Source organism: Rattus norvegicus, chromosome 11 (assembly GCF_036323735.1).
Source record: "Rattus norvegicus strain BN/NHsdMcwi chromosome 11, GRCr8, whole genome shotgun sequence".
Taxonomy (NCBI): domain Eukaryota; kingdom Metazoa; phylum Chordata; class Mammalia; order Rodentia; family Muridae; genus Rattus; species Rattus norvegicus.
The window spans coordinates 90,358,746-90,385,754 of record NC_086029.1 but is presented as its reverse complement, the minus strand read 5'-3'; the positions used below and the strand labels follow the sequence as shown (position 1 = coordinate 90,385,754).

At 48.2% G+C, this 27,009-nt stretch overlaps 1 protein-coding gene across 3 annotated transcripts; it reads right to left on the bottom strand.

Moving 5' to 3' along the window:
• Nucleotides 1-3,705: 3,705 nt before the first annotated feature.
• Bcl6 (BCL6, transcription repressor) lies at nt 3,706-27,002 on the bottom strand. 3 transcript variants are annotated; one of them, XM_039088298.2, is made up of 10 exons: nt 19,562-20,532; nt 17,051-17,089; nt 16,074-16,245; nt 13,787-14,008; nt 11,205-12,179; nt 10,505-10,689; nt 8,970-9,137; nt 7,309-7,439; nt 7,062-7,199; nt 3,706-4,925 (listed from the first exon to the last, which is right to left on the bottom strand). In XM_039088298.2, the coding sequence occupies exons 3-10, from the start codon at nt 16,232-16,234 to the stop codon at nt 4,782-4,784; spliced, it is 2,124 nt and encodes a 707-aa protein (XP_038944226.1). In that variant the 5' UTR covers nt 16,235-16,245; nt 17,051-17,089; nt 19,562-20,532; the 3' UTR covers nt 3,706-4,781. The 3 variants fall into 3 exon arrangements, with proteins under 3 accessions (XP_038944226.1, XP_038944225.1, NP_001100554.1); XM_039088297.2 differs by lacking the exon at nt 19,562-20,532 and adding an exon at nt 18,421-19,547; NM_001107084.1 differs by lacking the exon at nt 19,562-20,532 and adding an exon at nt 26,862-27,002 and having other exon boundaries at nt 3,708-4,925.
• Nucleotides 27,003-27,009: the final 7 nt, after the last annotated feature.

Genomic DNA, 27,009 nt, shown 5'->3' with positions numbered 1-27,009 from the left:
GTGGTAGAGCGCTTGCCTAGGAAGCGCAAGGCCCTGGGTTTGATCCCCAGCTCCGAAAAAAAGAACAAAAAAAAAAAAAGTGTGTGTATCCTTTATGAAAGTCACAAAGTTATCATCAGCAAAACCATCCACAGTGAAAAGCAGTGTATAGAGCAGGCAGCATTTTATTGTGGTGCCATAGTTAAAAGTGAAACTGGTCATGTAACTATTGAAAATAGTCTCCAAAGTCTGACGTTACCGTTCAGAGTATTCTTTCTTTTTTAACCCCTGGAGCTGGAGTTACTGTTGTGAGCTGCCTGATGTGGGTGCCAATAACTGGACTCAGGTCTGCTGGAAGAGCCGCAAGCTTCCTCCACTAAGCTACCTCAGTAGACCCTGGTGATGTTGTTCCTCATAGCCAGTAATGCAAAATGATCAAGTTGCTATGAACAAATGGATTTTGATTTACTACTTTTTTTAGGAAGCACTACAAAAGTTTCACACTTTAAACGCATCATATTAGTAATAACTCTGTAAATAAATAACTTAAAACTCAAAGATACATTTATATAAAATGTGAAATATAGACATGCATAAAGTATGGCTGTCAGTATAAACTGTACTCTTGTTCTGAGAAATAAGAGTCCACACAAACTAGCCCAAGTAAAGAGAAGGTTCTGGGCAAGGTACCCTATTGTAAGTAGGTGTAAGAGATACTGAGTCTTATAGAAATGTAAGTCCAAAAACCTCCAGATGATAGCAGGCAACATAGATCCCAGTATTGGAAGATCACCTTGTTCTGGGAGCCTCGCTCTGGGGCTCTACCACTGATGTCGCGTGAGTACTGCCCAGGGGTTAGTTTTCCCTGTTTCTCTTCCCTGTTTCAGTTCTCTTACTGCTTTCCTGAGTATGCCTCTGGGAGAACGTAAGAGAATTTGTTACCGATTACTACTGTAAGTGAGACAAAGAAGTTAAAATAAGAAGCCTAGTTCCTAAGCGTTGACTGAACTTTAAATTCTACAAAGAACTCTTTGGTGTGCGAACTTGAACAAGCCGGACACTTAGCTGTGTGACCTTGGGCAAGCCCTATCCATTTCATCATTCCTAAATCAGAACACACACCTGTTCCTTCCTGGGGTTGCGATAAGGTCTCCACACTTGCCCGGACACTAGATGGCAGCAGACTGTTTCCCTCAGTCCCTGCCTGGGTCAGAAGAGTCACTTGAAGGAGAGAGTTCTTGCCACTCTGCGACTTTCAGCTCCTAAAGAGCTCTGCTGTGTGGACCCACCCAGTCTGCTGACCTGCTGCTGTGGTTTAAGTCCACAGTCAAGCCCCCAACTCTTCCAAAAGCTATTGTTCTAAAACACTTGTCCTCAGTTAGTGGCACTGGTTTCGAAAGTTCTGGAAACTTTAGAATGCGAGTTCTATATGGAGGAGGTAGGTCACTTGGCGCATGCCCTTGAAAGTGTCTTCTTCTTTCTCTCTCTTTGCTTCCTGTCTGCCATGACTTCCTGTCTCATCATGAGCCCAGAGTTAGCAGAGCAGAGGACAATGGGTAGGCACATCTGAAGCTGTGACCTTAAAGACCTCAAAACTGTGAAATTTAAAGGCCTCAGCCCTTCCTTGCTGGGATGGGAGTTGTGTCACGCTGGAGCTAACTCTGTGCCACTCAGTTGTCAACTCCACTCTAGTTAGAGTCATCTGGGAAGTAGGAACGTCCGCTGAGAGGGTGCCGCCCTCAGAATGGCCTGTAGACAGTTTCTGGGGGTATCTTCTCTGAGCAGATGGGCCAGGATCAGAGACTGAGCAAGCCACAGCGAACAAGTAAGCAGTGTTCACTCCTCCATGGCATTTTGCTTCAGTTCCTGCCTCCAGGTTCCTGTCTTGACTTCCTGCCCTGACTCCCTTCAGTGGTAGACTGTGATCAGGAAATGTAAGCCCAATAAACCATTTTCCCCAAATTGCATTTGGTCTGTGTTTTATTACAGCAACAGAAAGTGGACTGAAGCCAAAGCTAATACACCTACCTCAACCTGAGGTCCTAATAAACCTTTCCCTCAGAAAACTTCCATGATGCAGAGAATATTAAACATATCCTGTTTTTTTTTTTTTTTTGAGACACCACTGTGTATGTGCGCGCATGTGTGTGTCTGTATGTGTGTGTGTGTGTGTATTTTTGTGTATGTGTGTCTGTGTGTGTGTATGTGTGTGTGTCTATGTGTGTGCATCTGTGTGTGTGTGTGTGTGTGTGTGTGTGTGTGTGTGTGTGTGTGTGTGTGAAAATGCATTCACTTCATACTTTTGTAATAAAATTCTCTCTCCCCTTTGCTCTGGGCTATACTCTTAATAGCTCTGTTTAGAGATGTTTTCCTTTTACTTAATATTAATCATCGGCCGACTGTAGTAGCTCTCAGTCTTTGATCTCCCTTTTGTCAGAACACCACCCTCCCTGTCTGCTCCTCTGTCTCCCTCATAAATAGTAATGATACAAAAACAGACTCTCGGGAGCACAGGGAGCCTGGGGCCAGTCTCCCTCAGGCCTGTGAATTGTCATTCCTGAAGCTGTCTATTCTGTAAGTTCTTCTGCCAGGTTTCTATGGGAGCAGAGGGATCGTTTTCTCCCTTTTCAAAGAACAGGGTGAGTTGAGGCCTTGGGCTGGCAAGTTCTTTAAAGTCATTTTCAAAGGAAACCTGAGCTGCAAGGCCGTGCGGTTGGCAGAAGGTGGCGTGACTTTCTGAAGCTCTCTCTGGGGCTTTGGGTGGGTAGCTCCCTTAGCTTCTCAACACGTGCCCAGAGAGTGCTGCAAAGTCACTGCCAGGATCTGACCAGTAGACACGTGTTCCCTCCCCACTGCCACCCAGGAACAGGAAGGGGATGCAGGCTTTCTCGTCTGGGCCCATTACCAGAACCACACTTGTCTGCTGAGTTCTCAGGTCCTGTCAATCACACTTGGTCCTCAGGGTTTTCTGAGGTAAAATCCAAACGGGTGCCAGAGCAGGCCGGTGTGAACTTACATCTGAATCATGGCTTCATAAATGGTCTCGTTAATCCGGTCTACTCTTGGATGGGTCGGGACAGAGACCCACAGCAAAAATAGTGACCTGACGCACACAGGAGGCAGTGGCTGAGCTCCAGCACTGGGAGAGAGGCTTGCTTGGCCTCTGGCCAATCATAAAGCTTTTAAGTCTGTAAATGTCTGTCGGTCACCCAGGAGACTCCAAATGCATGGATGCTGAGATGTGTGTGGCTTCAGTCAGATACCTTTGATAGGCCTGGGGTAGCCAAGGAAAGAAAACTTGTTTCTGAAGCCAGGGCTGAGATGAGACTTCTCACTTGAGAAAAAGAATAATCAACAAAGGCCCAGAGGCAGGAGAGGCTCTAACGTGTCAGAGGTAGGAGAGGCTATGACATGTTTGTGTCTAAAGAACAAGGGCGGGAGGAGTTATTAAGAGTAAAACTCAGAGCTGGGGAAGGGCCCATTCAGATACTCTACCTGCCTTTCAGGCCCAGTGCCTGAGCTCTGTAGCTGATCCTGGTGTTCAGGACCAAAACAGACAGAAAGCTACCTGGACAAACCGCAGTCTGGCCCTCAAGCAATGCTCCTTTCACTCGTCTCTCTGGCCAGCGGCCCCTCCTCCTCCTAGAACATTCCCCACTGGGACAAAGAGGCTACATCCACTCCAATCTCTCTCCATGCAAAGACAGATCATTAGAAAAAGTTGGCTCGACTTTTCCATGTTTTATTCTTATATTTTATACAGATACAGCTATATTTTACAACGCACTAATGCAGTTTAGACACAGCCAAACCCTGTCTCCGGAGTAATTATAACAAGCATGACGCAGAATGTGGGAGGAGTCAAACATTCCCAAAGAGAGTTTAGTTAGTGACAACTTCAAGTCCCTGTGTCTGCCTACACTTCAAAAAGGGATGGCCCACACCCGTCCATCATTGAAAACTTCCGTGTAAAAAGGCACCGTGAGGACACGTTTACAGGTATGTACAAAGTGAAAACCAGAACAAAAGTATACATTTCTCCTTCTGCAGCTTTTTTTTGTTCTTTTTTGTTTTTAATACACACTTTGTAAATTGTAAACCTTCACTTGCAAAAAAATACAAATACACGGAGGCATTTTAGACAAAATATTTTCTTACTTATACAGACATAATACTTAAAATAGTCTCTTAAGTGCTCTTTCTCAATAAAGATTCTCAGATCCGTGTCTGCCTGCAGATACAAAATCGAGCCTTTAACACAGTTTTATATTTTCAATATATCTTTTTAGGTTTATATATTTATATTATATATATATATATTTATATATTTACAACTCTGCCATATATTCCTTCACCTTTGGTTAAAAAATTAAAGCCCTCTCTTTGACAACATACTGAAGTCTTGTCTTTTAAAACAATGCACATTTACATACAAAAGAGATCTCTGTCCCCACAGAACATTTACATTCCTCATGTTGCAACCTGTCAAGTCAGAACTTCTGCGTTCTCCCCTATTTTGATATTGAAAATGATTTTGCATTTTTGCTGACGTGGTTTGCCTTACACATAGGAGAAGAAGCGATAGTATTTTCTTAATGTTTTATGGCAGTGTGGGAAGGAGAGCTGCCTTGGCTCCCGGTCCCGCAAACCCCACCCCCACCCCCACCCCCACCCCAACTATGATTTGCTCTAGTGGATGAGAGAGGCACTACGTCATGGGATGACCTTTGTAAAGTGTTACAGCATCCTTTGGGTAGATTCTGAGAAGGGGCTGGAGAGAAAAAGAGTCAACACTCCATGCTTCAGCAGGCTTTGGGGAGCTCCGGAGGCAAATCAGCGGCCGACACACGGTATTGCACCTTGGTGTTGGTGATGGCGCCATGTTTCTGACGCAAATGAAGTCGCAGTTGGCTTTTGTGACGAAAGTGCAGGTTACACTTCTCACACTGAAAGGACACCAGAGGTAACGTGTTAGCTGTCATTCACTCAAGAAACATGTCAGTGCTCAAAAGCCCAGAGGCGAGATCTCTGTGAGGGTTAGGTAGAGGCAGCCCCTCCCTCTCAAAGGGCAGATTTAGAACCCATATAAATCTTGGCTTCCACTGGAAGTTACGTAGACTAATTGTGCAAATGCCCCAGTCTTCCTTTAGGTCACATGTCCCTTGGGCTTGAGGTGTCCTTGCCTGACTGAACTGCATGATTACAAGTCTTATCCAAAAGATAAGTTCATATGCATACTCCCCTAATTAGTGACATTTCTGAATCTAAGATAAGATAATCGTCTCTTTGTAACTCTCAGATTTTCACCCTTGCCTCACAGCGGTCCTGCTGTAGTAATGTCTTCGTCATGTGGCTGATACTTGGAAGTACTTCTCATCCAAACATGGTAGTCTCCCCTGTGACCTAGCAGAATACACCTTCAGAAAGCTGTGAAATCAATCTGATTGCAACAGTACAAACGAACTAAATAGCATAAAGCCATGGAGGTTCCTGAGTGTGGGAGATGGCTTTCATTCTCTCTAAATGGCATGGGTCCACTGTACCTGTGCCACTCGCTGCTGTGTATCCTGGCCATATCATCTACCAAGACCGGCTTTCCCTTCTGTAAGGGGCTGGGTCAATCAAATCCAAACACCACTTTCCACTCTTACTGTCTCTGCGAGTAAAATCCTAGCAGTTCGTGACCCAGTTATATGCTTGAAAGACTCAACGTACCAAATTAATTAGTTCCCTAAATATGGCCACTTTACCGGTAGGCACTATTTTCTAAATCAATGTACAGGTGAGGAAAGCATAAAGCCAGAAGGGTGCAAACAACTAATTTACCAAGAAACAAATAGCAAGTACAAAGATATTCATTCAAAGCCTTGGGACAAGTCAATGAAAGCAGGCACACATTGAAGCTTACCCTCTGGGTGCCAGTGAACCATTCAATGATTTGATCTGGAGCCTGGCAGTACCTGAAGTGCTGCCCTTAATGCCTCAAAGCATCCTTATGTAAGTCGTAAAGGTATCCATGTGGCTATATTCTAATTATATTCTATTTATGTCCTGTTCTTAGCACTGCACTAAACATGCAGGCACCTGCTCCTTCTTTTGAAATTTACACACATGTATGCTAATCTATGTCCACGCCACAGGCCTGCGGGATATAGGGTACCTGGTGAGGCCTCAAGAGGGAAATGAATCCCCTAAACTGGACTTAAAAGTGGTTGTGAAGCACCCAATTCAAGTGCTGGGAACCAAATGAACGCATGTCTTCTCTAACAGCAGCAAGTGCTCTTAACTGCGGAAACACCCCGGTCCCAGCCTGTTCTTTCTAGAATTTGTTTATATACTGCCTCTGGTTTGGGGTCTCTTCTTTGCCACGTTTCTCTGGTTGCTCTCCTACTCTTAAGTTCCCTTGAACACCTTCAATGCTCGTCCACACAGATCTACCATAGAGGTATGCCGGAGATGCTGAGAAAACATCTGTGGACTGAATGACTAACCAAGTTCTCCCAAATTCTGTCCCCATAACCACCTGTACCTCCACCTGTAAGACTAGGACTCCAATCTCTGGTCTCCAAGAGCAACTGCACTCATCTTCACAAACCCCACAAGATACATAATTAAAAATAAAACGAATACTTTGTGTTTGTTTGAGTAAAAATGTTTCACTATATGGTTCTATCTGTCATGAAACTCACTAGCACACTTGGCAAAAATAAATCTCTGTGATTTGGGCTTTTATTTTTAACAAAAGAATATAGCAAGGAACTATATAATAAATATTCCCTTAAAATATTCGATCTGAAAAACAAAACAAAACAAAACAAAAAAACAAAACAAACAAACAAAAAAAAACAAGTTCTATGTTTCCTTTCCTAAGGCCCAGGGCCAATGCCTCCATGTCAGAGATGACCACGCTGAGACCTGGGATGGTTGAAGAAGGGAACTTGGATAACCAGGCCTAGATCTAGATCTCCTGACCATTATTAGTCTGCTTGTACACTAAGGTTGGAGCAAACCACTCTGCTGCCCACTCACTCTACATCCCCCCCCCGCCCCGGGGCCAGAGAGAAGCCACAGGGTTTACATACATGGTACGGTTTCTCTCCTGTGTGGATGCGCAGATGGCTCTTTAGAGTCTGAAGGTGCCTGAAGCGGGTACCACAGATTTCACAGGGGTACGGCTTCTCTCCAGTGTGGATGAGCACGTGGGCACGGAGGTGAGCCACCTGAAGGAGAAGCACAGCATGAGAGGTGCTGCCAGGGTACGCTGCTCGCCTAGGACCCGGTTCCCATCCCCCACACAGTCGTCCCTTGGCCACGCCACGCGGGGCTCACCTGCACAAATCTGGCCCCACAGGTTTCACATTTGTAGGGCTTTTCTCCAGAGTGAATTCGAGTGTGGGTCTTCAGGTTGGCTGGCCGATTGAACTGCGCTCCACAAATGTTACAGCGGTAGGGTTTTTCACCTATTGCCAAGACGAATGGAAAAAGGAAATTATCTTTAATGGGGGGGGGGGGAGGGGTTGCTAATGACCCTTAATTTCAAGACAACTACTTCCATTCAAGACCACATATGCCTTCCCTTCCCTGGGGGGGGGGGTCAGAGAGAGAATCTACGGCGGTGGCTCACTACGTGACCCTGTAACTCAGTGCCTCATGCTGTGGCGACCCCTCCTCCCAGTCACAGATTGTTTTTTCGTTGCTTCTTCATAACTGTGATTTTGCTACCGTTACGAACTGTACTGAATCATATTGTAAATATCTGTGTTTTCTGATGGCCTAAGGCGATCCCTATAAAAAGGCCGTTCAACCCCCGTCCCCCCCCCCCCGGGGGAGGGGTCTCGACCCACAGGCTGAGAACCACCGATCTCGGTACTTGCCACACGCCAACACATCTAGCAAGGAACGAGGCCAAGAAAGAAGCAGTTGGGCACGGTAGGGCGGAAACTCTCTACGTAGGACACAGTGGGGTGAGTTTCAAGGAGCCCAACCTGCAGGGCCACCTTTGTCATGATGGGCATCTGCCTGTAGAACTTAAGCAAGACCCAGCCCTTCTCTGGGCCTTGGCCTCGCTCTCTGAATGGGCAGGGCTGATTTAGACAACCTGGGAAGATTCTTCTGGCTTTTCCCTTGGCCGGACTCATGCAATAACCCACTCACTCACCAGAGAGAGACAATCAGGCTACTCTAGTTTCTCCCTCAGAACATACTTTTCCGCTTGTGGCAACTACAGCTGTATTCCATTTGCTCGCAAGACAGGGTGTGGGGCTGGGCAGAGGCAACCAATCTAGAGCTGAGCTTTCCGGCCGTGGAAAGTTTTGGGGATAATGGGGCCACCGAAAGGTCTGAGGGCTAGTGAACGCTCACAACAAGGAGATTATGAGAAGCGTCCTGGGGAAAGGAATGTGAGTTGGTCGATAAGTCCTTGACATCAGGAAGCTTTTAATTTTAGCTGGCTTTATCCAAACCCCAGGCCACGTGGTCAGCATATATCTCTTCACTCAACCAGGGGGATTAATACTCTGAACCCCAGCAAAGGCAGAGAAGCAGGAAAAAACAAACAAACAAACAAACAAACAAACACAGAGGAAACACAAAGAATAAGGAAGAGTGGCAGAGACAAGACAGGGTTAATCCCCTGATTTAGTGGTTCTCAGCCTTCCTCTTTCTGTGAGCCTTTAAGACAGTTTCTCATGTTGTGGTGGCCCTCAACCATAAAGTTATATTCATTGCTAATTCATAACTATAATCTTGCTAACTGCTATGAAACATGACATAAATATCTGATATGTGGAATAGCTGATATGTGTGACCCCTGAGAAAGGGTTTTTTTGACCCCCACGAAAAGGTCAAGACCCACAGGTTGAGGACTACTGCCCTAGTGGAAACCAGGGTGGGGCAGGTATCTGTCTCACTCCAACCAAGTCCCCAGGTTTGTCCTAAGATCTATCGTCTGTAACCGGTAATGGAGCACTCAGCCTGGGACAAGGCCATACCTGTGTGGACCGTCTTGTGGCTGGCGAGGTTGCCTTTGTAGCGGAAGGAGGCCTGGCAGCGGTCACATTTGTATGGTTTGTCACTGTGCGTCTGCAGCGTGTGCCTCTTGAGTGAGGCCTCCTCAGAAAAACGGCAGTCACATTCATTGCAGAAGAAGGCCCCATTCTCTACAGGAGGAGGAGGGATACCGTGTGAGCATGGGGCGACAGGGCAGAGCTTGAAAGCCTCCCTCCTGTGGAACTCTGCCAATGTCTCACTGGACCCTGGGCTCCTACCCAACATCTATGGGGACCCATAGGACCAGTGGGGACTTTTATTTTTCTTAGCATTTAGAGTCTCAGGCGGGGAAGAGAGAGACAGGAGACAGAGTGAATCTTAAGGTCAACACATTTCACTTCAGAGACTCTCCTTAGGGCCTCACTGCTTTGAGGAAGCCTTAGTTTTTTCTCCTCTGGGAGCTTTGAGAAGCCTTGCATACCAGTTCACAGTTCAACTTCTATTCACACATAGCAGCCCTGGGGCGAGACGCGTTACCTCCCTAAGCCTCTCCGTGTCTCTGCCTCTAAAGCATAGCTAATAAGCCCTGTCTTGCCTACTCATAGGAACACATTATACAATGGGGAAGAAAAAGAATAACAATTATGGGGCCATGAGACACAGATCTGATCCATTCATCCTTTAAGTCCCCCCACCCCAGGAGGGATTGATGACCCAGCAATCATCTTGTGCATATCTCGATTTCATGTCTCCAAAACCTATCTGTAACCCTGGGACACTAAAGGTGGTAGAGAGAGACAAACAGAGGCCCAGTGACAGAACTGGAACGCAGAGTGGGAAAATAATCTGGGGACAGGCAGGCACAGCCCCTATGCTCCCTGACTTGTGACCCTATGCCAAATGGCTCACTGTAAGCCACTTCTTTATTCTGTCCTAATCCTTTGAGAATGGCTTATCAGTGTAATTTAACCCTGATTATATATTTTCCGGGTCATAAAAGATGGTAACTAGGGTTGAGGAAAGAGTGAGACTTTTTACTATGGTTTAAACACTGAGGGAGCCAACACCGACTATGTGGAAATGCCAATTTAATAATTTAGTTCCACGAACTTAATTCAGCATTTACTAATACCTCTGCCATTCTAGGAACCAACTGAGGCCGGTGAAAGACATGTGAGTGACTAAGGCCAGCTGTTTCTCCACAGAGAATCTACAGCCTACCAGGAAATGCTACCACCCCACACCCTGCTCAGGTCGTTTGGGCACAGACAGGCTGAGAAAGCTCTGAGGCTTCCAGAAGTTTTCTGCAGGCTATCTATGCTGGAGTCTAGTTATCCCAGTTCCACCAACAGCTACACCCATTGGCTTGCTTGAGGCAGCCCAGTTCCTGGGAGACAGAAAAGAAACTATTGCTCGTGCTATTGAGTGCCAGAGGACTTCTAATCTGGGTCATGTCCCGGAGACAGCAGCACACACATGCCAGGGAACAGAGGGGCCTCCCTTCCAGGCTCTGAGAGAAAGAGAGACTAAAACTCACCACAGCTAGAATCCGAATACTCTGACTGGGTCTCTCCCATCTCCTCCGGGAATGTGGGCCCGGCAGTATGGAGACACATCTCTGTATGCTGTGGGGACTGAGAGCCGCAGGATGTGCACTTCGGGGGGTGCATGTAGAGTGGCGAGTGGCTCTCGCTGCTGCTTCGGGGGGAGCCTGCCAGGGACCTGTGGACAGGGGGAAAAAAAGGAGTTTCAGCATTCATCTGGGAAGAGTGGGCCACATGGCCGCCATGCTAACCTCTCTCTGTGTCTCTCAGGCAAGCCCAGAGACCAGAACTGCCTTCTCAAGTTCTAAGACTCAGAGCCCTTTTCTAGTGGTCCACGAATGCCCATCTTCCACTCCAAGGCCAGTTGCTTTTCCTTGGGGCCCAAAGCCTTTCTCAGTCTAAACGAGGGGTTCCCTGCTCCATCAAGGCCACAGGAAGGGCCTTTGGGATTTGTGGAATGCTTTTCTCCCACACAAAGGAATGGGGGAAAAAAATGAAACGAAAATACAACTTCAATGTAATATGGTCAGTCCTGACTCAGGCTAACTCACTCCACTCCGGTACTAATACCCATCAGCGTTTCAGACAGAAAAACAGCACAGCCCTGCACTCTGCATCCACCGGAAGCTATGAGGCCTCGGAACTGTGTTCGGGTAGCCCCTGACCTTAGACCCACAGGGCCTCTGAAATCACCTGTTAACGATGTTATTGAGCCGGCTGGCTTGGGGGATGGTAGAGTCCTCCCCACTGGCACTGAGCTTGGTTGGAGACTGGAGATCAAGGTTCGCAGGCTCCATAGGCGGCTGGCAGGCCGGCGGTGCAGGGTAGGCTCGTGGGGAGAGGCGGCCCAGCTCTGCCTGCTCAGAGCCCTCTGGCTTGGCATTCTGATTGAGGCTGTTGAGAACGATGAACTTATACTTCTTCCAGTTGCAGGCTTTCGGATCAGTGGGGCTCTTGGCTGGAGGAGAGCCAGAGGCCTGAAGGATGCAGGCGTTCTTGCTGCTGGAGGACTCTGTGGGTGAGTTGGGCTGGCAGTCGGATTTCTGCGGACTCTGGGGACTAACCAGACCCTTCCGGTTCAAGGGTGCATTGGGGGGCTCGAAATGCAGGGCGATCTCGTCCTCTGAAGAGGGTCTCTCTTCTTCTTTGCTGGCTTTGTCACAGGGGAAGTACGAGGCATGCCGAGCAGAAGGGGCAGCAGGCTTGGGGCCCTCAGTCACACTGTAGTGTATGTCACTCCGAGCCTCCTCTGGGACTGCCTCCTTGGGCGAGTAGATATTGCTGTGGCACAAGCTGGGGGACACCTCCATGGTTGGCCTGCTATACTCATTAGGGACTGGCCTGGCACTGTCACAGGGGAGGGCGCGCTCCTTGGGAAAAGGGTTAGCCACAGGCATTCGGGGGGCATCTCGTAGTTCCTCGTCGGAGAAGAGGAAACTGCTGAGCGGGAGATGGCTATACATCGGATAAGAGGCTGGTGGTGTCGACAGGCCACTGTACAGGGGAGGGGCAAAAGCTCTACTCTCACACCCGGGAGTATTTCTTAGTGGCATATTGTTCTCCACAACCTCACGACCTCGATAGGCCATGACGTCATGGGGCATCAGCATCCGGCTGTTCAGGAACTCTTCACGGGGAGGCTTAAGTGCAGGGGCCATTTCTGCTTCACTGTGGGGGATTTAAAAAAAAAAGACCCAAAATTAGAACTGTTAAATAGATGACCTTCCAGTGACACTGTTATATAACCACATCTGTGCTTGAGTCAGCTAGACGTGGGAGATGTGACTCTGGAGTAGGAAAACGGAATGGTAGGGCATTATACCCAGAAGTCTAGCAGTCTGAGGTATGATTGGGGAAACTGAGGAAGAAGAGCTACTCACATGTTTGATTGGGCATGTAAATGTGAGGCGCACATGTATGCATGCCTTGGAAACTGTAGGTCCTCTGATTATATAGAATTATATGGGTAACATAAAGCTTTTTAAAGCCCCTATCCCATTTCACACGTGCGAAAGTCCTGTGAGGAAATGCAGGCCGTTTTATCCTCCCAGAAACTCGGAGGGAGGAATGCACACCATGGTGGTACTAAACAGTCAGAGTGTATCAAATAAACGACCTCCCCCATATGTTCAGCGGATTCTCGGGGAGGTCGATGAAGGAGAGCAGGCAGTGAGTGAGCAGCATGAAAGCCCTAGCGCTGGAGCAGCCTGGCCTGATTTGCAAAACCCAGCTCTGACCTGGAGCAAGTTGCTTAACCGTCGAGAGCACAAGGCCTGGCCTGTGTAAAGTACTCCCAAATGACAGCGGTGGTGAACTCGCCGCCATTGTCACCCACGGGAGACACAAACACTGGCTGCAAATACTTAAAGGGACAGACTTGTGTGGGTGAGAAAGTAGGGCAGCTCAACAGGATCCTCCGCTAACAGGGAGGATCAGAAAGTGAGCAGTAATGGAACCAGGTTTCAAGAGGTTATAAAATGGAACATTGCAGCTATCCGAGGTAGACAGCATGGCTGTGAGAATGTGAGTTCCAAGGTCCTGGAAGTGGTCAAATAGAGACTAGAAATCCCTTCTGGTAGGAAAGCAGGCAGCTATCCTAAAGCTGTGGAGTCAAGCAGTTCTGAGGAAGGTGAGCCTCAAGGAGCCGTTACCAAGGCTCTTCGTCATTTCCTCAACTCTCAGGACCCCCATCCTCTGATGATGCTCGTGTCTCCTACCTTGGGTAAGGGTTAGACCCAGGGAACCCGATTCTATCCATGAAGTGACCTCCCCAACATGAATGTGATGACAGAAAGCAAACAACGCAACTCAACTGTGAACTCAAGTGGCCTATGCCTTGGCAGAGAACTAAGGCACATATAGAAACCGTTGTAATAGAAGTCTAAAGGAGAACTAACACACACAGACAAACGTTAGGAGGAGGAAGGTCAGAAGGAAAAGCAAAGTGCTGCCTGCCAACAGATGAGCCGAGGACGTCAGGGAAAGGTCCATGCTAAAGGCTTCCAGTTTTGGCCTTGTAGGTCAAGTGAGAAGAGAGACTAAAGGGATATAGGGTGGAGGTGGGCTGGTGGGTGGAGGTGGTGGAAGTGGGTCAGTGTGTGGGGCACACAGGACATGCATCTGGGGTCCTGCAAGGAATGGCATCTGCCTAGAGTACATGGATAAAGAGTAGAGAGGGAGGTGTCACGTGTCGTGGAGGCTATCACAGCATGCATGATTTCTGATCTGGAACTCTCCTTTCTGTGTCCACAGCTCCCACCTAGGTAGCAGCTCACCTGGCCTTGATGAACTTCCGGCATGTGTCGACAACATGCTCCATCTGCAGGTACATGGCTGTGGCCATCACGGCCATGATGTTGCCTTCCCTCAGGTTGAGCCTAGATGTGTACATGAAGTCCAAGAGGATGCAAAACCCCTCAGGGCTGATCTCAGGATCCAGATTGATTACACTAAGGTTGCATTTCAACTGGTCAGTGAAGATGCTGTAGAACAGGCCACTGCAAGACAAACAGAGTTACCACGGTAGTGGTCACAAAGCATCTCTGTGCCTTGTCTTCCCCGAGCCCGGAACCCACAGCTCTGTGGCGCTTAATAGTAACTTCTACTTGTGGAAAGCCTAGCAGATGCCAGCAATTCCTGAGGTATTCTGCAAGTTCACATTAACCAGCATTCTCCCCAATCCTGCGAGATGTGTACCACTATGTTCTACCTTTACAAGTGGAGAAACTGGGCTAGCAGAGTATGGAAGATAGCCTTGGAGCCACAGTGCTGTTCTCTTTCGTCTAACTTAGCATTCTAACTTACTGCATGTGTTTGCTATGAATATTCCCCTTGCTTTATCACAATAGCCTTAGTTTTAGAAGTCTGCTGCACGTGGAGCGAGTTGGGGATGGATGATGACGGTATGTGCATAGTTGTACGCCGCTGCCTTGCTCAAAGCCCAACAATTACCAGAAGGTCAATTAGTCCTAGAAGATTCGAGTCTAATCCCAAGCAATGCCTCCAGGTCATGTTGTCTAGTCAGTTAATATTAAAATTCTAGACTAGACTGTCATCAGAATTCTCGTTCTGGGTGGGTTGCCAGAAGTGAGCCAAGGCTTCCCCAGGAAGTAGCCAACAGCCTTAACTTGATTTCCTTATCTGCTAAGCAAAGGGATATTTTTGCATGTGCTTAATAGGGTTGTAGCAAGAACAAAACAATGTTAGAGTGTACACTGATGCAGGGCATGGTAAATACTGAACACTAGCTATTACTTTATATCCCTATAAATTCCCGTTCTCACGTTTTACATTTTAAATGTGTCTTTACACTCACTGTCTGTCTCTCTGTCTGTCTCTGTGTCTCTCTGTCTCTGTCTCTCTGTCTGTCTCTGTGTCTTTCTGTCTCTGTCTCTCTGTGTTTCTATCTCTCTCTCTCTCTCTCTCTCTCTCTCTCTGTGTGTGTGTGTGTGTGTGTGTGTGTGTGTGTGTGAATATGCTATGTCATGAGAGTAGAGGTTAGAGGACAACTTGTGATGGTCACTCCTCTCCTTCCACCGTGTGGGTCCTGAGGTTGAACTGACATCATCAGGTTTGGTGGCACATGCCTTTACCCACTGACCTGTCTCACCAGCCTCTCACATTGTTTTGTTAAAAGCTATTATTAGATGTTTGTTAAGTTCTCTAATTGCAATACAGAGCCTCCATCGTTATCCAGATATGTGCCTTGCTTTCGTTATCTACAAAATGGAGATGAGACGTTGGGGTCAGCCACAACAGACGCTAGCAGGAAGACCTTAGAAATAACTTAATATGCTATGGCACAGAAAAACCTGAAATTCAGGAAAATATGAAGAATTAGCTGGCTTACTCACTCTATGCTTAAACCATGGAAATACGGTTATAGTATAAATTAAGTACGATAATCTGGGCATGGTGATTTATACCTACACTCCCAGCACTTGGGCTGAGAGGTCAGAGTTTCAAGGCCAGCCTTAGCTAAGTATTATGTCCAAGGCTAGCTTAATGTACATTAAACCCGGTCTCAAAATTTTAGGGCAGTGGCAGGAAACGCCTATAATCCCAGCACTTGGGTGGCAGAGGCAAGTGGATCTCTGTGAGTTCGAGGCCAGCCTAGTCTACCGATCAAGTTCCAGGACAGTCAGAGCTACACACAGAGAAATCATATCTTGAAAAACCAAAAAGCAATTTTTTAAAAAATAAAGTATAGTCATGGCATAAAAGGTCAAATGCTTTCAAGGTTGGTTAAACTGTTTCAAAACTCTTATGTTTCATCCTCATACTGGTTAACTGAAGATACTCTCCCTGCTGGTCTCAAACACATCTTGACTTTGAAAGTATATGATTTCTTCCCTCAGTATTCCTTCGGAACAGTAATGCTTTCCGAAAGGTGTGTTCATTCAATTGTTTCCTAAGAGTCCACAACACCAAGCCATTTGCTGAGGTCTGGAGACTAAGGAAATGTCATCTCGGACACGGAGAACAACCTATACATTCATCTCGACGGCTGCCGATCCTAGCATCCCCTTTTATGCAATCGCCCTTCATGCCAAGACCACTCACCTGCAGGCCATGAGCACTGTCTTATGGGCTCTAAACTGCTCACGGCTCACCACGATGACAACGTCGGTCAAGATGTCCCGACTTCGGAGGCGGTTAAGGTTGAGAAGAACATCACTAGCATGGCGGGTGAACTGGATACAGCTGTCAGCCGGTGAGGCCATGTTGTGTTTGCCTGGGCAGAAGTTAAAACTCCTATTACTCCTTGCGAACCTAGGTGAGCCTGCTGTAGCGACTCAGGTATACAGTGGACAAGTCCTAGCCCATTTTCTGGGCATTCCTTTTCGTAGCTGTCAAATAGGGAGAATGAAGGCTGGTGTAGAAAGCTCTTTAGGGGAAAGGGGAAGGGAAGGGCTGCCCGTGAAGTGCTTTTCCGCATACTAAACACCCTGCCAAGCATTGAGAGTGTGTTGCAATGGAGAAAACCACTCTTGGAGAGTCACCCAGCTTGCTTTGCCTTTCACCAGCTCTGTTACTTGGAGTGCGCTGTTACTGTTTCTGGGCTTTCACTTTCCAAAATAGGAACGGCAATACCTATGTGGTTTTTAAAATTAGAAATATGTGCCTACACCATAATAGGTTCTTTAAAAAAAAAATGAGTGCAGCTATTTTTAATCGGTATGTCATTTCACTGTTCATCCCATGCGCTGAGACTGGGGGTTGTTTCGTTCAATAGTTTGAGTGCTTAGCACTCGCATAATGCTAGCAGTGTAGGCAGCCAGGTTAACCTGAACTGAGAACGGGAAGGAAGAATCCCACATATACAATGGTATGAAGTCAGTTACTGAAGGGTCAGAGGGGTGAGACCTGAGCTCTGTGTGGAGAGAATTCATTATCCTTTTGTTCATCAAGTGGCAAACTTCACACACACACACACACACACACACACACACACACACACACACACACCGCAGCATGGGAAAAATTCAAGAGGAAAAATTCACCTACAAATTTTAGAGCATATAATTTGATTTACTCACCCAATGCCTTGCTTCACAGTCCAAAATTTTGCTTTAAAACTGCAAAGAAGAGAGCAAGCAGAGATTGACTAAATGCGTGTAAGATTGTCCACTCCAGTCTTATTTTAGGACGCACGTAGCTAGCTTTGCTTTGATGGCTGCAGCCTGCCAGCTGGTGCAGTTTTCCCACAAGCTAGCAAACATTCCAGCTCAGTTCTTACAGAAACAACAGGCCCGCAAAGCCATTGGGTAACAATGCCTTATCCTCAGTGCTAGGAACACCACTGCATACGTTAATTAGATATACCTGTATACATGTATTTCCTTTTTTAGGGTTAAAAAAAATATATACATCAAGAGGCCATTTGAGTTTATGGGAAAGAAAAAAAAATAAGTAGTTCTTTCAATATTAATGGTAATGATTCTTCAGGGACCTAAAAACACTGGACGCTATTCAAACCCTTGCTAAAAATATTATCTTTCAAGTCTTAGAATGATTCCACAAGGCTGATAGGCCCAATATCTTTATCCTTATTTCTCTGGTGATGAAATTGAGACCCAGGGTTCAAATGACTTGTTCAGGACAAACAGCCAGGCAGTATTTCCTGATTCTCTGGAACGCTTCAGACTGAGTACCAACTCTGGAATAAAACCTGAGACACCATGTTTACGAATTCCTTGGGTATCTTTGCCCTCCTTTTCAAAGTTTCCCCTCCCTTAGCTGGTGGAAGATTTAACTGTGTGGTTTCTCTGACAACTGGCCGGGGAGCCTTCAAGAGATTTAATAAAATATGTACTCTCTCCAAATTGCTTTCTCTAAAACAAAAACCATTAGAAGCAAAGGTGCAAGACTTTCCTTTATGATCGAATGTGGGTTAGAAAAGCCTGAGCTGTAATAGATTGGACCTCTGTCCTCCTGTCTTCAGAGCTGCTTTCCGGGTAAAGGGGCCTAAGGCCAGTGAGGTCGCATTGGGCCACTTAGATAGTTGATGGCCTGGTCCTAGGTCTTCTGGCTCAGATCCCTGTCCTCTTTCCAAGTCAGCCTACGTGCCACAAAGCACGCAGGACCGCAGCACCCTGAGGTGGGTGACTCTCAGTTTTAAGCTCCTTCCCCCACACAAACTTTGCCCCATTCCTTGCTGCTGAGCCTAACCAAATGGGCACTATAAAATGTGAGGTTTCTTTGAGTCTGTAACCAAACACTCAGATATTTCTCTGTGGTCCCAAGCGCCAGTCACTCAATCTCTTCAGCTTCAAGGTTAATACGTGCGTGCGTGTGAGTGAGTGAGTATGGGGTAGGAAACCGGGGAAGTGAAAGGACAGAAAACAATAAAAAGAACCCAAACCCATCCTCATTCTGAGCGAGTAAAAAGATTTCACGTGGCCCTCACCCAAGTTCAATGACTGCCTCTTTTGAAAATAAGCACTGAAGACACGTGAAGTTTATTTACTAACTGTCTCCTGCTTCCCCGTGGACGAGATCCACAAGCCCTTCTGGAATTCTTGGGCTGGGCTTCAACCACCAGCTCACTTGTGGATTTCCAGTCACAGACTTTTGGAACCACAGGAAGCCCAGATTTGCCGCTTCACCAGGACAAGTGGTAATGACTCACTCCAGATGAGGAACAAAGCAAGCAAACAAACAACAACAAAAAAAGGCAGCCCTTCTATGTCCACTGACAGGCTATCCTTTTACCTTAAGCCTGTCTCCATCAACAAAACACATGCACACACAAGGGCAGGCTGTGTGCTATGGAATCACCCCTCTCAACAGATTCACATCTCTGTCAGCCAACTGGTCTCAGCAGGTTCCATAACTCCCTGGGGTGGGGGCTAGCGTTGGAACTGAGTGCCACCTCCCTCCAGATGCTGCAGATAGGGAAGCTCCATCAGCATTCAGCTTGCCTGTTTGACCAATTACTCAGCCTTCTCCCACTCATCATTAGACCACATTTTATAACAGCTAGGATTCACTATAAAGGAAACTGAGGCTCTCCAAGACCAGCTCTTGCCCAAGACCTCAAAACCATCCTCCAACAAAGTTATGCAAACAACCCCAAGGAGAATCAGGCCCGGCAAAGACAGTAAAGACAGTTGAACTAGAATTGGGACTCCACTCTAAGCCAGGTCCAGCCTCAGTAATACCCAACTAAGAATTAAATTAGCCCATCCATGCAGCCTTTCCCTCCCTGGGGCACTTCCCTAGTGTGAATGAGGCAGCTTCATGTAAGGAGTTTCCAGCGGGAGGGAAGAGAGACAGAAAGAGAGGAGAGAGAGAGAGAGAGAGAGAGAGAGAGAGAGAGAGAGAGAGAGAGAGAGAGAGAGAGAGAGAGAGAGAGAGAGAGAGAGAGGATATATATCTGAGATTCGAAGGGGAAAGAGCACAGTAGCCAATGCGAAAGATTCCATTCTTTCCCTTTGAGGAGGTGGGTGGAGTGGCAGCCGCACTTGCCTGTTCACACACACCCGCACAAACCCCAGTCCTGCCGTCTGGCAAGCTTGCGCAGACTCGCTCACCGCACCTAGCTGTACCTGTCTTCCTGGGACCGCCCACCCCCTGGCGATCGGCTGGCACTGCTGCCCATCCGCCTTGAAGCCGGGAAGGTTCGGCCGGGGGCCGAGTGGAAGGACTGTAACGGCTAATTTGGTTACATTCAAATAAATGTTTTCGTGCACCTCGGTAGCTAGCTAGCATTGTGTGTCTTTTTTTTTTTTTTTTCCTGTTACTCTGTCAAAGCAGGGGGCCACGAGGGGAATGGCACAGCCCTCTCATTCCCGGAACATAGTCGATCTCAGCTCTAAGGATTTCACAGAACACTCCTGCCCAGCGCGGTCTCCAACGAGAAGTAACTTTCCAGGAAGCCGCGGCCTGACAGTCCAGCCCGGGATCGCTGGTTGCGCAGCGCTAGACGGGGACAAAGCACCTTTTTCTCCTAAATCCGCCGTCCACATGGGTTCCGGGTTCCAGGCCCTACTCCACCGGGTCCTCATCCCTGCCCCCGAGCAAGCTAAAAGCCTCAGAGAGCGGAGCCCAGGAGTCTGGAGACAATCCGAGGCTCGCTTCATGATTTCTAGTTTGCCCTATTCTGGCAATTGCGTGAGCTAGGGTTCGTTTGGCTTTGTTTTGTTGTTTGTCTTAGGGTCTTGATGTTATTTCTTGGGACTTTCTTTTTGTCTTCCCGCTTACTTCCTTCCCTGCTTTTGAAGGGAATGGGAAGGTGAAAAACCAAGGCAAAACATTGAATCCCCGGAACTACCCTTGGAGAAACCTGACCGATTTTTTGAGGGATGCGGTGGGGGGTGGGGTGGAGGGACTAAACCTGGAAGAAAAGTAAACTGAAAGCCCCTTCCGCCTACGTTGGCAAGAAAGGGGAGGTTTCCGCCCAACCTTCTTTCCAGCTGGAGCTACCAGGCTGACAGGCTCCGGAATTTCAGTCTTATTTTCCTGAAACCGTAGAGACAGGGTAACAGAGCCCACCCCAGTGCAAGCTCGGACACACGGCAGAGCTGTCTCGCCTTCCCAGAAATGAACCCCATGTGGCTACCTCCTAAGTGATCTCAGTAGCCTTGCGTCTTTGGGGCGGTCTGCACAACCTCGGTCCAGTCTTAAAAGTAACGGGTAGCATCACTGCATAGCACATCCTTTCATAGATGGAGGCGGGATCAGGCTCGCACCCCAGAAATGGGGACTCTCTGGTTCCATGTTTTGTGGGTTTGTCCCTCGGTATGGGCTAACGGTGACAAAGGGAATTTTATATGGGACAGGAATGAATATCCGTGAGTTACCATCCCGCGGCTTTCTGAAAGCGCAATCATATGGTGTATTTACCTCTGTCTAACGCTAGAGAGAGCTCTCCATCAAGGCTTGAAACTATAGTCCGCTGCTCGCCCCGCCCCTCCTTCCCATTGACCTAGTTTGGCCAGTGTCTGGATTTGGAGAACGCGTTTCCACTTCTCTCTATCCAGGATGGATGTTGGATTATTAGTAATCTAATAGCTCCAATAGCTCACCCCCAAAATCTAAAGAGGATTCTTAAAATGTAAACACTGTTTAGGGACAAGGAGTTTGAAGGACAAGCGACGGGAAGGGGTGGGGGGTAGATGACGCGCTGTAACAAGCCTCTGGGCTCCAGCAGGAGCGCTCTTTCCTAACAGGGTGCTCAGGTCTAACCACCCTGTTGTGGCGATAATGGGTAGAGTCAAAGTGTTGCTTCTGTTCTGAAGGTACGGAAGGACAATATTGGTGCTCTTGCCTCTGGACGAAATGACACAAAAGATTTAAAAAAAAAAAAAAAAGAAGAAGTTGATAATGCGACTCCGCAGCTTCAGGAGCTAACCAGAGGACTTTGTGTCCTGACTTTCATTTCTGTTACGTGTCCTGCCTCAGAACTCTTGATAGCCTGCAAGCTTCGAGGAAATGCAATAAAATAAAGGGATGTGTTTTATCATCAAGAGTCGAAGAGCTGAAAGGACGCTCCCCACGAGCCTGGTCGAGACAGCCTCCAGAAGGCCTGCAGACAATGCCAGTAAACCATGTCCTTCAGAAGAGATCTCTTCCCTCATCCTTACTGGACTGGGATCGGCAATGGGGTGGGAGGGGTACTGTGGGGCAGGAAAGAGAGGCATGATCTCCCCAAGCAAACAATGCCTTTTAAAATTCGATCTAGACAGAAGTCAGCCAAGGTCTTTATTCACGTTAATGAAGATGGAAGGCACTAACTGTCCTTGGAAAGCGATGAGTCAAACTTGACCGCGCTTCAGACACGTCCCCAGATTCGTTTCCAACCCGAACAGAGGCGCATTTCTCTGCCGCGGCCTGGGACAACTCCCGCAGTGATGGAGGATGAACTGGATTCCTCCCGGCCCAGTGGGGGTAGGGGGGGGTGGGGCCGGGGCTGGGGGGGGGAGGGGGGAGACAGCTGTGTCTCTGTGGTGAGGACGCCACTAGAGGCCGCCAGCGCGTCGGTGCAAGTGGGCCATCTCTGCTAAGAGCTTTGAGAAAGAAAACTACGCAAGAGATGGGGTACACATTCTCAAAGAATAAAGCTCTATTTATTCACAACCCCTGCAGACACGCACGCGGGTACACACTCGGGATTTCTCCCCAGGCCACTAGGTAAAGGATGAACTGGACGGAAAGAGTGTGGGTCCGGAGTTCAAGCTTACAGAAAGCCAGTGCACACTCCAACTAGACTAAGTAGTTTCTGGCCACCCAACTCTCAAAACAAGCATGCACCACAGCTTTGAGATGTCCCGCCCCTCACACCTCGCTAACCTTTCCATGTCTAATGTCGAAAACTTTAAGCTAAGACTAGGAGGGAAGGAACCGTTTCCATTTGCACTGGAGACTCCAGTGACCTAAGGTTAAACTGCTCTTCCCTTCTCTTAGATGGACTGGAATGAAGTCCCTTGATGAATTCTTTGGAATTCAGAAACTTACTGTTAGGTCTGATTCCACAATGGCAATGAAGAAGTTTAAATAAAGCTCCTGAGAGTTTGGGCGCAATTCTTCTGCCTACCAACTTTCTCTGTAGAGAGGCCACAAATGTCCTGAAAGTAGTTTCTCAGTTGAGACAAATATTGACGGCGTGGAAGGCATGGGCATATGATTTTCATCTGTCTCTTCAAAACTTTGGAGGTCGGATGCGGTCTTCATTGGCGTATGCCCTCCTCAGTCCTAGCATCTGATCAGGATCCGAGACCACCGCTTCGGGCGGGAACCTTGACCCTGACCTACCACTAGGTGGCGGACTCAGTCCGTTCAAGAATCACCCGGTTACCAGCGCCTTCTACACCCGGCACCCCTAACCAGCGCGTTTTTGCCTCTCTTGAGGATGGGGGGAGGGGGGGAGTTGCTCCCAAATCTGAAGTCGGAAAACATTTAGTTGAGCAGATGTAATTCCGTTCTTCCGATGCTTATGCCTCTAAGCTAACACCGTACGGTTTCAGGAGCCGCTCTAAGTCTATTATTTGGCTATTCCCTTCGTCCCCTCCTCAAAGCTGGCTACACTTGCTTTCAAAAAGAATCACACCTGAAACTATTAAAAGAGTCTCTAGCCAAAGAGGGAGACAGAGACAGAGAGAGTGGGCAGGAAGGGAGGGAGGGAGGAGGAGGGAAGCAACCATCCAGAATAACCCCATGATCCCTACCCACGAAGGAACGGGGAACCAGAGGTAAGCCCTTCACCCACTGGGCAAAGCAGAAGTGTGAAACCAGAATATGGTCTTTGGAGGTGCTACTGGTCCGTAGTTGGGAAGCAGGAAGGGCTAGGAGGAGCGAAAAGAAGCTAGCCAGCAGAGCCAGTGCGCAGAGTCGCACGTCGCTGCTGCCGCCCCACTTGTTGCGCAGTGTAGGAAACCGGCACGCGCCAAGCTACTTTGACTCTCATCAGGCTGCAGCCCAGCCTACCGCTGCTCCCTGCGGTCCACAAACCTCTCCCCCATCACTCTGACACAAGCCACCACGGCCCCCCGGGGAAACTACAATACTTTCAGTTCTACAGTTTTACACACCAAAAAAACCATTCCTCTTTAGCTCAGAGTCAGACCGTCAATCGACTGTGGGTACAAGTCTGAAGGGGCAAAGAACTACACAGTCCAGAGAAGTCACTAAGAGCCAACTGTATCCCACCTCATCCCCACTCCTGAAAGGGTGTCTGTCCCTTGAACTACAGGAAGGACATCGCCTGTTAGGACACCATTCTAGTTTGGAAAACAACGTGTTTCTAACTTATTTGAGAGATTAAATGCAAAGTATTGATTTTAAAGGTTTCATCTCTCAGTTTTTAAAAAAAAAAAAACCTCTCGGGGTTGGGGGAGCACATTACGCTCAATTTACAATTATGTTTCAAATATTTGACTTTTACCAATAGTTTTACTCACCAAGGGGTGGCGCTGCCGCACTACCTCCCCTGAAACTTAAGGGTGGTTTTTTTTTTTTCTCTCTCTCTCTCTTTTTTCACAACAGAGGGGGGGATATCCCCAGCAGGGGACAGAGGGAAGGAAAGATTTTGACATCTAGTCATGGCATTTACTCAACCCATAACTGGAACTCCTCAGGGCTGAGCAAAGGACAACTTAGAAATTTAGGATGCCATTCCTGACCACTAAGGCCGGAATAAATTAGTCTTTTCAAGAAAACAGTCCTGTAAACCCTTCAAAAGTGAGGGGAGGAAGAGAGTAGTTCGTGAATACCCATTTCCTGGTTGTCTCTGCTCAAGTCACTTGGTTGTCTTGAACAGCATCTAGCCTTATTGTCACTACCAACAGATCCTTAAAATCACCCAACGCCCTGAAGTATTAGAAAAGAAATTCTTCCAAATAGGATACTGGAAACTTCTATTTATAAACTGGGGGGCGGGGAGGTGTCCATCTACAGCTTTCTATTTTGGCCTCAGGACTCAACTGCAGTCATTTTAGCAAGAGGGATACCCATCTCCTGGTGTTTTCTCTCCACTTTCTCTTCCCCCGGGGACAAATACCTTTCCTTCTTTTATTAAAATCCATATATAAAGAGGAATATGATTTCACCTAACTCCTTTGAGCTCATGTTTGCTACCTCCAGGAATAGCATGTGGACTAGGGCCAGATGAACTTCAACTTGGTCTGCAGGCTTATGAGGTCCTCCTGCTCAAGTGCCTGCCAAAGGCTCTTGGTAGTAAATTGTAAGCAAAATAGATACCTGTCTCCGGGTAGAGCACGCTGCCCCCTTCCCCTATTTTAAAGTTGTTTATTACACACACACACACACACACACACACACACACACACCTCGAAAAGAAAAAGGGAAACCAGCGATCTGCAGGGGAAGCCAGCGGCATAGCTCGGAGCCACAAACTGTATTTCTAAACAGTCTTTTCCGAGAGGATACCTCTCTCTTGCCCTTCTTCCATTCTCTCCTCTCTCTCTCTCTCTCTCTCTCTCTCTCTCTCTCTCTCTCTCTCTCGGATAGTAATATCCACTGGCACTGCAATATTTTCCTCCGAGAACTAGACAATGTTTGAAAAAAAGAAAACGGGCAGAGATAAAAATCACTTCTTAGGGGGTGGGGTGCGATGCTTGTCTCTACTGCAGTCAAGGACCCTGTGAATCGCTTTGGAGTTCCAGCGCCCGGTTTGAGGTCATTTCTCACTACCCCTAGCACAAAAACTAAATCCCTGTGGGAGGGAGCACAACACAGAGGTTATTTATTTCACTCTTAAAAAATATTGTTTGGTGCTGTTGTTTTCATGGGGGACTTTTAAAACTCATTTTTGCAACATTAGCTCAATTTCTCGCTAGGGTTCCAATAACACGGTACTATACAGGCAACGCAACCCTCAGTTCTCAAGACATTTAACGTTCACCGTTTCCGGCAGGGGTGGCCTCTAGCTACCGCTGCCCCCCAGGCAGCCGATTTCCTAGGTCCCAACTCCCAACCCACTCCCGCCCCGGGCCGCCGCCGCCGCTTTTCCCCATTCCTACTCCCTCGAGGAGAGCCACAGGTTGCAAATCCAACCAACCTCGCAATCTGTTTTTGCAAAATAACTCACAAAGATCTCCCTTTCGCACCCGCTCCTCCCGTCCAGAGTCCCTCAGCCAGAATCACAAAGTGCCCCCTTCTTTCCTCCCTGATCTTGCAAATCAGGAACGCAGGCTGGGGCTCTGTTTTTCTTCCTTCGCCCAAAAATAAGGACCTTGGGAGTCTGAAGCGTGGCGTCCGCTATACCCAGGGCCATAGCTGCTTTTTATTTATTTATTTTACACAGCTTGCACCAAGGGGGAAAAATGAAATTAAATTTAGGAAAGGGAGGGAACTACCGCTGAGAGCCAATACAGTCACGCAGCACCCAAAATACAAACACCGCGGCCGCCAGAAATCCCGCCACCTCCCCGGAGCTCTGGGCTGGCTGGCCAAGACCCTCCGGGTCCCGCACGCTGAAAGCGCCGCAGGTGCAAAAAACCGCGCACCCCTCTCCCGCCCACCCCCCAAATCCCTGTCCCGCCTTCAAGCCTCCTTCCTCGGGCTGGGCAGACCGAGCGCACCCGGGTTCCCGACTGCCTCGACTCCAACCAAGAAAGAATAATTTTCAAAGTATTCAACGTCCCCGCCCCCCGTGCAAGCGAAGCCTCCCCAAAACACTGTCTCTCCTTGGGAAGATCACGGCTCTCAAAGGAAACTACAGACACGATACTTCATCTGGCTTTATGACCAAAAAGAAAAGGGAAAATAAAACAACCAGCCGAGGAGTTGGCTTGCATTCCCCCTGCTGACTCCCGGCTCGGGTGCAAGGCAGGGACTGTGCGGGGCCGGGGCCGGTGGACGGCCGCCAACGCGGGCACCGGGAGAACTGAGCGGGGAGGGAGGCAGCGGCGGGGAAGGCAGTTTGCAAGCGAGCAGAGAAAGCAAGCCAAGCCGCGCGAAGCCGGCGGGGCCGCCGCGGTCCGCGCTCCCAGGCCGCGCAGCCCAGCGCCCGCCGCCCCGCGCCCCTGCGTCTCCAAACACCGAAACAACACCGGGCAGGGCGGCACAGCCTCTCCGAGGCGGCCGAGGCGCTCCAAGACAGCAAAAAAGAAGAATACGTATGCGTAAAGCTAGATCCTACAGTGGGAGAGACGTGGGGCTGGTCTTCGGCATTTATTTTAACACCTGACAGCTAGAATCAATAAATAGATACATTTATATCAATAGATACACATAGGAAACTTGGAGCCAAAGCATTTGGCAAAAGCGGAAAAAAAAGAATTAAAAGGTAAAATAATGATCATGAGCAGCGGCGGCGGCAGCGGCACCAGCGGCAACAGCGGCGGCGGCGGCAGCGGCAGCGGCGGCGGCAGCAACAGCAATAATCACCTGGTGTCCGGCCTTTCCTAGAAACTTCTTGCATCACCACTTCTAAGAACCCCAGTTCTAAGAATCAACAGAGCTCAATTCTCGGAATTTGAGCTGCGGGCTTTACCATTGCTCCACAGCAGGGGAGGACTCCGTGGCAGCGCCGCGC